At 40.8% G+C, this 15,252-nt stretch overlaps 1 protein-coding gene across 1 annotated transcript in view; it reads right to left on the bottom strand.

The window, feature by feature from the left end:
• Positions 1 to 234: 234 nt before the first annotated feature.
• The window catches only part of LOC134572434 (suppressor APC domain-containing protein 2-like), a 33,731-nt gene continuing 18,713 nt past the window's right edge, over positions 235 to 15,252 (bottom strand). Inside the window, exons 3-6 of the mRNA XM_063431404.1 lie at positions 7,220 to 7,354; positions 3,327 to 3,425; positions 1,597 to 1,671; positions 235 to 903 (exon numbers count right to left, since the gene is read on the bottom strand). Coding sequence (XP_063287474.1) covers positions 799 to 903; positions 1,597 to 1,671; positions 3,327 to 3,425; positions 7,220 to 7,354 — 414 coding nt within the window. The 3' untranslated portion in view covers positions 235 to 798. The remainder of the gene's footprint in view (positions 904 to 1,596; positions 1,672 to 3,326; positions 3,426 to 7,219; positions 7,355 to 15,252) is intronic.

The raw sequence follows: 15,252 nt of genomic DNA, 5'->3' as shown, positions 1-15,252 counted from the left end.
TCAATAACTAATTCTAGAGAATTAGAAACAATTAATTACAGAATGTGTGCTGAAATGGGCAAACTCCAATTATCGCTGAACTGGAGAGTTTTTGTGCAAACCAGCTCTTCTTGCGTACACTTTACACCTTGGTTTTCTTTCTCTACAGTTTGGGGTTTATTGAATAAAGCCTTTAGTGTTACATAACATCATTGACTCACATCCATATCTGTAAACAGAGGCCATACAGAAAAGAAGGATGTGATATTTTTAATATAAAAATTAAGGGACACATATAGTGGCGGATTCGGCTTGGGAAGTCTGTGATTAAACAGAATTTTTTTTTTCCAAGGTGAGGAGAATCCTCTGATCTGTGGGCAGAAGAAGACATGTTCCGTGTCTGTAATAAGATGAGAACGTTGCGGTCATGTAATTATAAGAAATAATCAAATACGAGAAGTGCTCTGATGATCGGAAGAAGTGACGCTGCATGTGTGTGTTATGGTGAAAAGAACCGGTATTTCGTAAGACACAGATGCCGTACACTTTGTTATTCACAGTTTGTCTTGGAGGTCTCTGGCCAGACACGCCATGGATCATAGAAATCATGCAATCCGAAGGCTTGGCTGACGAGTGATAAGAGCAATGTTTATTTTCTTTCTAGTCAGGTCCAACAGCAGATCTCTAATTACTGAGACTGTGTCTCATTGGATCTAGCACTGTGTAATTTTATAACGGTTATTCTGACGGTGGCACAGCTTGTTCTGTCCCTTTATATGGAAAACTGACTGCACATGGGGTCGGGTGCATCCACTGCTCTCAGATGAATGTCCCTCTATGGAACTGACGCTCTTCAAGCTCCCTGTATAAAGCCTCATTCTCTCGCTGCAGCTTCCAGATCCTTTCATTCTGTGTGGAGAGCTCCTACAATGAAATGACATCAGTTACAATAGTATCCAACATTATCAGGAGGGATACACGGAGACCTCCATTTCCTGCAATGCTAGGGTACATATATTGCACTCTCCCAACTCCCATTACATGGTAATCAGCAACCTTAGAGAGAAGCATGCTTTAGTTGATTCTGCTATGAAACTAACTGAATTTCTAACACAATTGGTACAATAACCAACTGAGCAATCTCACCATCTCTAACTCATGCTTTATCTAGAACAATACAATTTATAACGCACCATTAACCAGAGCTGTAAACCAGTCCTACACCTTCCTCTGTTCGTCTACCTTACCCCTCACCTGGCCAAGCCATTATCCTGCAGGCCAGAGTAGCCGAATTCAAAGTATTGCTGACTATTTTGACCGTAAATTTAAAATTCACTTTTGGGGAAGAATTTTTAACAAGGTATAAGAAGTACCCCGACTGTAGATTTACAGGAAATAATCACAAGCGCCAGTGCCTCCTTGCAAAGCATGATGGGAACTCTCAGGGAGACGGAGATATTGACTCATACCAAGAAAAGAGAACCAGCAATGGGAGGGAGTTCCTGGAATGCTGCCAGTGGGGAAACGCTAGGAATCCATGTACCCAAACCTGTCCCTGTTCCCTCGACATGCCCAAAGTCTTCCATTACTGCTCTGGAGCAGCCAGGGTTTACTAACCCGCGTCAGTAGCTGGTTCTGGTATCTGAGTGTGGTTATGGCATCAGGGTGCTTTGTCGTATACGAGGGCTGTTTCTATGAGAGAAGAGAAATGACACTGAGACGTAGCACTGAATGACATCTCTGAATATCCGCACACTCACACATACGTCAATACAGTTATTGTCATGCGCACGGTGACTCATTCAATACAAAATCTCTTCCACTGAAAGCTGCCAAGCAACCAATTTATTCCAGAAAAAAATGACATTTGTCTGCATCTTGTAACTGACCAGGATATAGCTATATATATAGAAATCTACCAGCTACATAATGAGAGCTCAAGACACTTTTGGTTCAGTGAAACAGTACGGGATATAATAATCTTTATTTTGCCAGTAATTGACTAAGACACTGTAATAGACCAACCATCCACAAGAGACTTGAATGTTCTCATTACTCGTTGCCAGGACATAATGCATTATCACTGCAGTAATAACAGGGATTATTATTCTCAATAAATATCAGGTCCCTTCACTATTACCGAATAATTATTTTCTTTGTCCTAAGACACTTGTAAGGGATTTGCTATACATTCAGTAGTGGGATCCTAACAGAGATTGGTACATTGTCTTTCATTCTACCTATCAGTTTATCTGACATGACTTACATTATAATCATTTTACTCTATCATTCGGTAGGGCTTATTATGATCTTTTCATTCTTTATATTGCGTCACACAATTATATGGTCACAGCCACATACATAGCTTTCATTTTTTGTAACAAATTTACTAATAGTTATGTTTTAAATTATGACTCATCGATCATTAACGTTCCTTGAAAGCTGTTGGAGATTGGCCACACTAACACTCAGCATTGAACTCCTCAACTCTTCAGATACTTTGCTTGCTACCTGACAGAGAGATGTGTCAACACCCCGCTCTCTCTATTGTACTCTGTGCTATCACACAGCGCACACAGTGCACCTCTCCATGGCTGGCCCACAGTGTATTTTGCCAAAAGAAACATTAACTTTTATTAGTTCCAGCATAATATTAAAATAGCAATTTTCTAATAAATGGCTTACACACAGCTTAACAGGTGATTGCTAAACAGCTACAACAATTCAACAGCATGAGAACACCCTATCGTGCTTTCGGGGCCCCCCTTTTTTCTAAATACCAAAATAAATAGGAATCTCTATATTACTGAATATCCCTAGTCTCAGCAGAGAATAGACATGAAAGTAAAAAGAGGACAATAAACAAATAGTAATCAAAACTAAAGGAAGAAAGTCCAAACTACTGCCCAACCATACTTTTTATGATCGAAAATCTAGAAACCAGAGTCTAAACACATCACTACGGATAAGTAAGAGGTATGGGAAATAGCACAGAGCCCCTACTTACTTACTTGTGTTTTGTTTTACTATAGACCATGTGGTGAGGATCCGAACCAGGTGTGCACGTCTCTTATTGTTCAAAGATCAACTTTCACTTCTCTGGACATTAATTGAATAAAACATTTAAAATCACCTATAACTAATCACGTGATCCTCTGTTTAATTTAAATGTCAAATCCTGGGAAGAGGCAGTTCACTTTGTTCTATGTTTTATAGTTGCAAAATGCTAATAAATATTAATAAAAATCCAACAACAAAACAATTGTGTATTTTAGTAATATTATTTCAATCTGACTCGTGGAAAGAACGTCTCAGATGAAAGACAATTAGTGGAACAAACCCTGTACCTTTTCTGGAGGGGACAAGAGGTCATTCAGGAACCTGTTGACTTCTTGAATTTGTATCAAAAGAGATGGTCCAAGGAGAGGAGATGGCAGAGACTGCTCCTACACAAGGAGGGAAGACAGACCGATTTAAAACCAGAGATCACAGCGTGTTCAGAAGAATCAGAGTAAAGTAAAAGTTCTAGATAATGGGGAAGCACACACGGGTTTACTCACTAAACCAAGGACCCGTGGAGTATTAACAAGGGAGCTAAACATTTGGGACAAAAGATAACTGGTACGATGAAGTTTTCAGAACAGTTAGTTTCCAGTTTGGTTTCTGTGACCTAGACATTGAAATAAAATAGGATGTCTTTCTTACATTTGCATATATCATTTCAAGTTCATTCCCAACAGTTATGCCAAATTTCGTTTTAGTAAAATCTTAAATTGATTACTCTGTAGGCTTATTTTGTGAAAGTGTTTGATCACAGGCTGGTACAGCAGTTTTTTCACGAATCATTAATCATATGACTGACGACAAACTGCTCTTAGGGGACGTCCGTTCGTTATTTGTGACCAAAAACTCCTGTCCTATATTTACTCCCTGAACTCTGCTGCAGTGATCTGAAAACCCTAACTGCACTTTTTAGGCTAAAATAGCCGAATTGTGATTTATAACGGGGGCCGGGATTCAATACTTTTGGATGTGCTTTACAAATCATCACAACCTGTAAAATGATCTTTTCAAATTTATTTATCTGCAATCATTCCCACGAACTTGGATAGTGACTGCTGTAGATTAATCATTGGAAAGTTTTTCAAACATATTGTGATCATTCACAAAGCTTATCCAAAATATAAAATAAAGCGTTGGAGAATGTTTCCGGATCAGCACCGTGTGCATTTCTTCCCACATTTAATGGTAAATGACTGTGATTTCTGCTAGCGTAGTGCAGACAGGCAGCTACCTAATGCAGCTATAGGACGTATATCTCTGTTTACTTTTTGGGGGGGGCTATTTATATTTTTTAATTATCCCATAACCCTTTCTAATTTCCTATCGTTCTGCCTTAAAACATGTGCAACATTTCTTAAACAATTTCTGCCTGCTAACTTTCCAGAGTTAGAGCACCTTCACTCTTTATTTAAGCAGCCTTCATGGAGAGCTTGAGTAATGGACTACCAAGGTAATGGACTACCACGGTGACTTTAAAATCATATTAACCTGAACCATGGTTTAATGAAAAACAGGCAGAATGGTCTAACTCCCTCTGCTGGTCTGTAGGTGGTAGTATAAATAGGATAGGTTGTGTATGTATTACCGCACTGCACTCTAGCTCCCTCTGCTGGTCTGTAGGTGGTAGTATAAATAGGATAGGTTGTGTCTATATTACCGGACTGCACTCTAGCTCCCTCTGCTGGTCTGTAGGTGGTAGTATAAATAGGATAGGTTGTGTCTATATTACCGGACTGCACTCTAGCTCCCTCTGCTGGTCTGTAGGTGGTAGTATAAATAGGATAGGTTGTGTCTATATTACCGGACTGCACTCTAGCTCCCTCTGCTGGTCTGTAGGTGGTAGTATAAATAGGATAGGTTGTGTCTATATTACCGGACTGCACTCTAGCTCCCTCTGCTGGTCTGTAGGTGGTAGTATAAATAGGATAGGTTGTGTCTGTATTACCGCACTGCACTCTAGCTCCCTCTGCTGGTCTGTAGGTGGTAGTATAAATAGGATAGGTTGTGTCTATATTACCGGACTGCACTCTAGCTCCCTCTGCTGGCCTGTAGGTGGTAGTATAAATAGGATAGGTTGTGTCTGTATTACCGGACTGCACTCTAGCTCCCTCTGCTGGTCTGTAGGTGGTAGTATAAATAGGATAGGTTGTGTCTATATTACCGGACTGCACTCTAGCTCCCTCTGCTGGTCTGTAGGTGGTAGTATAAATAGGATAGGTTGTGTCTATATTACCGGACTGCACTCTAGCTCCCTCTGCTGGTCTGTAGGTGGTAGTATAAATAGGATAGGTTGTGTCTATATTACCGGACTGCACTCTAGCTCCCTCTGCTGGTCTGTAGGTGGTAGTATAAATAGGATAGGTTGTGTCTGTATTACCGCACTGCACTCTAGCTCCCTCTGCTGGTCTGTAGGTGGTAGTATAAATAGGATAGGTTGTGTCTATATTACCGGACTGCACTCTAGCTCCCTCTGCTGGCCTGTAGGTGGTAGTATAAATAGGATAGGTTGTGTCTGTATTACCGCACTGCACTCTAGCTCCCTCTGCTGGTCTGTAGGTGGTAGTATAAATAGGATAGGTTGTGTCTGTATTACCGCACTGCACTCTAGCTCCCTCTGCTGGTCTGTAGGTGGCAGTATAAATAGGATATGTTGTGTCTGTATTACCACACTATACTCTAGCTCCCTCTGCTGGTCTGTAGGTGGTAGTATAAATAGGATAGGTTGTGTCTGTATTACCACACTGTACTCTAGCTCCCTCTGCTGGCCTGTAGGTGGTAGTATAAATAGGATAGGTTGTGTCTGTATTACCGCACTGCACTCTAGCTCCCTCTGCTGGTCTGTAGGGAGTAGTATAAATAGGATAGGTTGTGTCTGTATTACCGCACTGCACTCTAGCTCCCTCTGCTGGTCTGTAGGTGGCAGTATAAATAGGATATGTTGTGTCTGTATTACCACACTGTACTCTAGCTCCCTCTGCTGGTCTGTAGGTGGTAGTATAAATAGGATAGGTTGTGTCTATATTACCGGACTGCACTCTAGCTCCCTCTGCTGGTCTGTAGGTGGTAGTATAAATAGGATAGGTTGTGTCTGTATTACCACACTGTACTCTAGCTCCCTCTGCTGGTCTGTAGGTGGTAGTATAAATAGGATAGGTTGTGTCTGTATTACCACACTGTACTCTAGCTCCCTCTGCTGGTCTGTAGGTGGCAGTATAAATAGGATAGGTTGTGTCTGTATTACCACACTGTACTCTAGCTCCCTCTGCTGGTCTGTAGGTGGTAGTATAAATAGGATAGGTTGTGTCTGTATTACCACACTGTACTCTAGCTCCCTCTGCTGGTCTGTAGGTGGCAGTATAAATAGGATAGGTTGTGTCTGTATTACCACACTGTACTCTAGCTCCCTCTGCTGGTCTGTAGGTGGTAGTATAAATAGGATAGGTTGTGTCTGTATTACTGCACTGTACTCTAGCTCCCTCTGCTGGTCTGTAGGTGGCAGTATAAATAGGATAGGTTGTGTCTGTATTACCACACTGTACTCTAGCTCCCTCTGCTGGTCTGTAGGTGGTAGTATAAATAGGATAGGTTGTGTCTGTATTACCACACTGTACTCTAGCTCCCTCTGCTGGTCTGTAGGTGGCAGTATAAATAGCATAGGTTGTGTCTGTATTACCGCACTGCACTCTAGCTCCCTCTGCTGGTCTGTAGGTGGTAGTATAAATAGGATAGGTTGTGTCTGTATTACCGCACTGCACTCTAGCTCCCTCTGCTGGTCTGTAGGTGGTAGTATAAATAGGATAGGTTGTGTCTGTATTACCGCACTGCACTCTAGCTCCCTCTGCTGGTCTGTAGGTGGTAGTATAAATAGGATAGGTTGTGTCTATATTACCGGACTGCACTCTAGCTCCCTCTGCTGGTCTGTAGGTGGTAGTATAAATAGGATAGGTTGTGTCTGTATTACCGCATTGCACTCTAGCTCCCTCTGCTGGTCTGTAGGTGGTAGTATAAATAGGATAGGTTGTGTCTATATTACCGCACTGCACTCTAGCTCCCTCTGCTGGTCTGTAGGTGGTAGTATAAATAGGATAGGTTGTGTCTATATTACCGGACTGCACTCTAGCTCCCTCTGCTGGTCTGTAGGTGGTAGTATAAATAGGATAGGTTGTGTCTGTATTACCGCACTGCACTCTAGCTCCCTCTGCTGGTCCGCTTCATGAAGTCTTTCCATGTACCAATTCCGTGTTCGCTCTACAAGCTGAATACCATCTAGAAGGGCATCTCGTTCTTGCTCCAATTCTTTCATACGACGTAACTGTAATAAAGAGTAATGTATTGTAAGCCTGTGTGAGCATGGCCTTCATCAGCTCCTGGCTATTATATTCTGTATGCAATTACTTGTTGTCAAATATCCCCATTCTATAATTATAAAGTGCTGCATAATATATTAGCGCTTTATAAATGCTAATCATAACAATAATAATGGTTAGATGAAAGAGAATGTCTCCATTTTAATCTACCTTTCACCCACAGTTGGCCTGGTGTCTACAGTGAGTGTTTGCTATTTGGCAATATCCATCTGTGGGGTTCAAATTCTCATCTCTCTGAAGTTGTTATGGTGAAAAGACCCTGTCCCTGTAGCTTAAAAAAAAAAAAATAATAATTCTGGTGATAAATGCTAGGATTTGGAGTTTGGTGAATAATCCTGACATTGTCAAAGCTCCTGCTCCCCAGGCTCTCGGGCAATTTAACAATCTAACTCGCAGGATAAAAAAAAATAAAAATATAAGCCAGTTCGGATTTTTTGACCTTTGCGCTTCCTTAGTGCAGGGGTTAGAAAAAAAAGTCACTGTTGGAACTCTGATTAACATACATGTGATGTAATGGGATAGTAACACAACCATTTCCTAAACAGCACATGTGGAATATTGGTAAGAAGATGAGAGATATCTGGAGAGGCTATAATGTAGCCAGGAGTAAGATGAGGGGCTCTGTTACGAGGGGAATCTATGAAACAAATAGAACACAATGTATTTATTCCACTGAAGGACAAGGTCCTGAATTTTGTGCTCAGTTCAGTGAGGAATTTGAGATAATGAATATTTCACAAAAGTTTCTTCCAGTTTTACGATTGGACAAAGGTTATGCCGATGTACTGTGCGGTTAATTAAAGAGCACAGCACTTTGGGTGCACTTGTAGCCCGTAGCTTGGTCTCTTGGAAGGATGAGTCTTGTAATCCCTCTTGGTTACGTTTCAAGGACATGAATACATGTAGAGGAGGCTGAAAAACCCTTTACACTGAAGGGCACAATTTGTCATTCTACTTCACAAATGAAATCTTCTAATATACAGCAGATTATTAACTGAAGAACTAGTAATGTGGATTACTCATTATTCGCAAGACGTGCCAGGCTTAATATGTAGGAAGACTGTAAGGGAACTCAGAGAGAGATAATTCGAAAACATATTTCTAATATTAACAGAAACAAACAAGAATCAGCGGCAGCCAGGCACTTCTGGGCAGGTAGTGGGGTTCCCTCTCTCTCTTAGTTCCAGGGCATTCAAATATGTGTTACGCCAAAGAGAGGGGAGATGTATCACATTTATTAATAAAATCACAGACATTGGATATTCGAACTAGGTACTAGACACAAAACGGCAGCAATGTTGTTTACCATTTAACAAGCATTTAGGGAAATGCCCAGCACTAGCAAGGTAGTAAATGTAATAATATATATACACAAATAGTGCATGTAAATGATAAATCAGTGGTGATGTATGGAATATTTATACATTTTTTTGTGTGAAATAAACTGAAATAATAAATGACCAGACAGGTGTACGATCTATTATACAGACAATTCACCTCTCCTTATCTGACACGAGGTAATACAAGTCATAATATACCTCTCGAACGTCTGGAAATATTGTTCCCCTCATTCTTGACCCATAAAGAAAGTATCACAATCTCCCAATTCACAGGATTTATTACAGAAAAAGAAATGATCCGCAAAACGTTTTTGTTTTTTTGGCATGAGAAATCAGGAGCAGGAAGAATGATGGGGAAAAGCTAACTCATACAAAATGTGTGCCCTCCCTCCTGCTCTGACTCCAGGAAGGACAAACTAGAGAGATGAGAGGTAGGATGGGAGTTAATAGATACAGATCTATGGAGTTTCGGTCGGACACAGATGCAGAGCGGATATATTTTTACACTATCATGTGGATTGAGAAGCTTGTTGCACCAAACATATGACATGTGTAAAGGAAACATGAGAAAACTCAAAATGTTACACTATATCTTAGTATTGTGTGTCCTCGCTATCCTGTATCACATTTCATACTTCTTAAGCCTATTCAGACATGTATGTAATATACAAACAGCCAGGGGAAGCACAAGAAGATCAATTTTAGTGTCTAAAACCCCAAATGACTCTAGTATTATTAAGAATACGCCTTGCAGCGTGCATTCCCCTGCGTTGTAACATGCAACCTAAATCTTACATGCAAACCCATCAATCACAGCAAATATAACACATCTAACAAAGAAAGAAATACAAAGAAGAGCCCAATATGGAGCAGAAACCACTGCTAAATACCCTGATACAAAAAGAACTGTTCAGCATTATTATACTGAACAAAATTATAAATGCAACACTTTTGTTTTTGCCCCCATTTTTCATGAGTTGAACTCAAAGATCTAAGACTTTTTCTATGTACACAAAAGACTTATTTCTCTCAAATATTATTCACAAATCTGCCTAAATCTGTGTTAGTGAGCACTTCTCCTTCGCCGAGATAATCCATCCACCTCACAGGTGTGGCATATCAAGATGCTGATTAGACAGCATGATTATTGCACAGGTGTGCCTTAGGCTGGCCACAATAAAAGGCCACTCTAAAATGTGCAGTTTTATCACACAGCACAATGCCACAGGTGTCACAAGTTTTGAGGGAGCGTGCAATTGGCATGCTGACTGCAGGAATGTCCACCAGAGCTGTTGCCCGTTAATTTGAATGTTCATTTCTCTACCATAAGTCGTCTCCAAAGGCGTTTCAGAGAATTTGGCAGTACATCCAACTGGCCTCCCAACCGCAGACCACGTGTAACCACACTAGCCCAGGACCTTCACATGCAGATGAGCTTCCCTGAGACGGTTTCTGACAGCTTGTGCAGAAATTCTTTAGTTATGCAAACCGATTATTGCAGCAGCTGTCAAACTCTCCGAGCCCTTGTCTGATTTTAGTTGTTGAAACTATCGGTGATGAAACCTAAATAAATATTCTAAATGTACATTAAGGACATTAAGGCGAGTAGGTAAATAGCAAGGCTGTCAGCCACTGTGAGGTTCTGGAGATCCAATCTTAGTACCATGGTTTATGGTGTCTCCAAAACCCCACAATGGGTCTGTTGTCACACAATACACCTTTCCCTCTTAGGTGTCTTTTCTAGATAGATGGATAGATACGACGGACAGACAGGCGAGCTGGCAGACACATAACCTGCTACCAAAACATAAAAATAAAATAAAAGTGGATTGGGTAGAGCTAACCATGGCTAACCAGCCATGTAAGAATAAAAGACCTGGCTTTTGCAGAGGTACAGGTTGGGCCAGAATTTAGAGTAGGATTGGACAGGTAAATAACGTGTTTTTTTTTTAGTAGTTTTGTTGTTGTTGCAGGTACTTATTATAGTCTTCAGAGATTCATCATGGGTAATTTCACAAAGGAGCAAAAAGGAAAAAGAGTGGAATTTTAATTTTCAAAATTGAGGCAAAAAAAATTGAGACTGTTTGTCAAGCAGATAATTTAAATAAATACCTAGATTAGTTTGTCACCACCTCCGCCTGACCTTCCAGCTCCCAATTACTTCCTGTGTGGATATCCGAAGGAGCTGGTGTATGTGAACAAACTGCGGACATTTGAGCAGGTCAAGGAGAATATCTGTGCAGAAAATAGAGCGCTAGAGCCTCAAACATTAACGAATGTTATGAATAATGCAATCGAAAGAGCCCGACTCTGCGAGGCAGCAACTGGAGCTCATTCAAAAGATGTCATTTTCTGTACCTAGTCAAACAAATCTCCATATATTAACCATTCGTTGTATGTAATATAATTGAAATGGGTTCATTATTAAAAAAGTTATTGATTGCTCAAACCCTATTAGGAGTTTTGGCCCACACTGTTAAAGCAGAAACTCCAGGAAGGTTGTAAAATGAGACGTATTTAGTAACCACTTCAGAAAGCAAACATAGTCAAAGAGCTGCCTTCAGATTTGTCCTTCACAATTCCATATTACTTGACCACAGTGTTATGCATCTCCGTGGAAACGCCGGAGTTTCGGCATCTCTTCTCCCTATCAAATGTCATAACACGAAGTTAAACTTGCCCAGGCTTTGAAACCCGGTGTTACCTTGTGAAACTCAATCCTTCTGGTAAGAGAATAATAAAGAAAGGCTCTAAGGTACGACCCAAGAGATCTGTGAATGAATCACCTTGGCAGTACACAGCCTTAATTAAAGCTGCTACCAGAATGATGAAAACGAGCAAGCCAAAAACAACTTATCAGTAGATCATAGCAGCTGCCTTGTAGGGGAATATTTCCCTGATATGGTTAAGGTGGAGAAGATTGACTGGGTTGTAGGCGAAGGGAGAGCTCAGTTTTATCTCCTCAAAAATACTGAAACAAATGCAGAGATTGATGTGAGCATAAAATCTACAGAAATCTCTCAGCACGTTTCTGCCTCAGAGCATGCCAGACAAATGGTCTGTATGTAGATTTACCAGCAAAGAAACATCATGGGACCTATTCACTAAATAGTGACTTTCAGACTAGTGAAAATCAAATAGAAAAATTGGGTCCATATTAACAGACTTAAGAAAAATTCTAACTCTAATTCTATAGTAAGAGCGTGAATGAATTGGCATGAATTCTGCAATGCGATTTTAAACTGACGGGAATTCACTGTTTAGTAAATAAGCCATCGTGAAATGACAAACTGTAAACCCTGGAATATAATACAGCACTGACAGCACAGACAACATGACCCTAAAACCATCTTTCACCAACTCATCTGTCGTATAAACCGAGTTAAGTAAAGGGTGAACATTTAAAAGCCAAGGATCAATTGAGGGGTTTTAATGCAGAAAGAGAATAAGAAGATTAGATGGGCCATGCTGTCCTTATCTGGAAATCTCATGTTACAATGTAAGGTTCTATGACTGTGTATAGGAGCAGTATGGGGGGAGCAGTGCTGTATTTATCCCATGTTACACTGTAAGGTTCTATGACTGTATATAGGAGCAGTATGGGAGGAGCCGTGCTGTATTTATCTCATGTTACAATGTAAGGTTCTATGACTGTATATAGGAGCAGTATGGGGGGAGCAGTGCTGTATTTATCTCATGTTACAATGTAAGGTTCTATGACTGTATATAGGAGCAGTATGGGAGGAGCCGTGCTGTATTTATCTCATGTTACCATGTAAGGTTCTATGACTGTATATAGGAGCAGTATGGGGGGAGCAGTGCTGTATTTATCTCATGTTACACTGTAAGGTTCTATGACTGTATATAGGAGCAGTATGGGAGGAGCCGTGATGTATTTATCTCATGTTACCATGTAAGGTTCTATTGATACCGGAGAAACTGACGGAAGCCAAGCACAGAGAGATGGACACAGGTTTCTTCAGGAAGGAAGAGATTCTTTATTGGATCACCGATCGGGACTCAGAGGGACTAGCGTCACCAAAATACAGCAAAGTCTGAGTACTGAATACATAGAGTACATTCCTTATATAGCACTGTAGCTCCTCCCACAATTAACTACACCCACACATACCCTTAACCTATTTAATGAATAGAGTCTAAACTCATCCATCCGGTCTAACCACGTGGCTCATCTGATACAAAGGAGAGGGACGCGTAATTCCAGTTCTTACATTCCTGCACCTGGTCAGTACAGTGATAACAGTATCTTAGCTACGTGTACTACAAACACATATACATACATATGCCTTGTGGCAATCTTAGCCTGCTAAACTTGTATTTTACTGGAATTACATCACATTCCCCCCTTTGATGCCTCTGATATTTCACAATTACTTGAGGCATCACTTAACCTTGGTTTGCATATACCTCAGGTTACCATGAACCAGACCAGACTTATCTTATGATGTGAATCTTTTAACACTCATCTTCCTGCATTGGTTCTCCTTGATCTAGAGCCTTATACTTATATATCGCCATTATCTGTGCAGCAGCCTTCCTCTCTGCTATACTTCCTATCAGGCTTTGCACAGACCTAACTACTAAGGGTATAAGACACGGTAGGAGTAGACACAACAGTAAAATCAGTAGGACTCCACCTACCACTGCCTTAAGCCCTCCAAACCACTCATACCAGCTACCAAACCAACTACTTGGATTGTACCCTTTCCATACCTGAGTAGGCACATGCACTAGTTTAACCATATGGCTAGTAAGCTCAGCTATTGCTTGCCCTTCGTCATCTATTTGAAGACAGCAATTGCTCAGGTTAAACTTCCCACATACACCTCCCTCTACTGCCAAAAGGTAATCCAAAGCTAATCTATTTTGGTACACTGCTGTCCTCATCCTGGTATTATGCTTCGCTAGAAGATTAAGTGCTTGTGAGGTCTCATTAGTAATAATCTCAACCACCGCCTGTAATCTTATAATACGGTTGAGCATATAAATTGGGGTTCTATAACCAAAGGTACCATCTTCTGCCCACGTGGCTGGCCCATAATAATCTATGATACGCTGGGGAGGCCATTCATTATCTTCCCAGGTGCCTATCTCTAAGGGTCCCCTTTTCTTCCTATGATTCACATCATACACTTTAACACCTAAAGTCTCACCTGTTTCAATCGGTAACAAGAAGAAGGATGGTTTGAGCATACCCAACACACATGCCCCTTCCCAGTCCTGTGGCAGCTCCGAATAGGCTTTCTTACCACAGATCCAGTACAAATTTGCTGGGGCTCTCCAAGTAGATGTGATGGATAGATCAAACCACACATCCTTTAAATTGGCATATCTAGCAAACGGGTTAGATGGTTCTGAGACATTTGAAGCCGACCACCAAGTTGTATTCTTTGTATCATCATCATAAGCTTTTTGCCCTAGACAAGTTAATTCTCCTACAGAAGTATTATACATCATTCCTTTCCTTGCTATGCAAACATAACCTATGATGGAGGTCTTTAATCTCCACTCAGATTTACCTCTAACACTCATATGATAATCGGCTTGTGTAGATATTAATTGGTCAACTGCCTCAGAACCGGACATTACCTCCTTTGCTTCCCAAGGCCATTGGTCTCCCATGTTAGTACCTCCACACACATAGCAGTTGGTAACATTAAGACTACCGGCAATACTTTCAGCTAAATCGATGAACAGGTTTTTAGCATTATGGGGGATCTTATTATCTATACTCATCTCTTCATAAAAGGAATGGTATACTTGATGAGTCTGGGAGGATACCGTATCAGTCTCTATTCCTATAAACAATAATGTCCCAGGATCTAAACCCGTCCCGTATATCTGAAACCCAAATAAATTTCCATACTTATCTAGGAACTTGTCGGGGTTATTAATAAGTATATGGACTGGGTTGCATTCCATAGACTTACAATAAGGGCTAGTCGGCAACTTAGTCACTATCATGTCTTTGTCTACTGTCTGTCCCCAAGTTGCCCACCCCACACAAGACCAATATGGACAAAAGTTATAGTCTTTATTTGGGCATCTAGGACTCACATATTTATTTTTACTACTGGGACAAATATATTTATCATTAGACCCATACGTCCTCTCCCATCTAAGATCCCCACATACATTCCACGGTTTTCTACCACTTGATATCGCCTTACATGCATCAAATAGCAGAACACCCGAAGAATGTACGGATTCTAACACCGTCTTATTAATTAGGGTCCCCTGAGGATCTCCATTCCTGAGAGTCAACCAGATTGTACGAGGTTGATACTCCGGACTGAAGCACTTAGGTTCTCCTACTCCTAAATGGCACACACTATAATCTATATTTAAGTATCTACATCTCGATACATCTCCTTTACACTCGTATTGTGAATGCCAAATTAGGGTTTGGGAAATATGGTTACCTGTTCTCGTAGTCTTAATGCATACCTCACAGCTAGGAGTGTCGGTACCTCTACCTTCCT

Source organism: Pelobates fuscus, chromosome 9 (genome assembly GCF_036172605.1).
Source record: "Pelobates fuscus isolate aPelFus1 chromosome 9, aPelFus1.pri, whole genome shotgun sequence".
Lineage (NCBI taxonomy): Eukaryota > Metazoa > Chordata > Amphibia > Anura > Pelobatidae > Pelobates > Pelobates fuscus.
The sequence above is the reverse complement of the archived record's forward strand: the minus strand, read 5'-3'. Positions and strand labels throughout refer to the sequence as shown.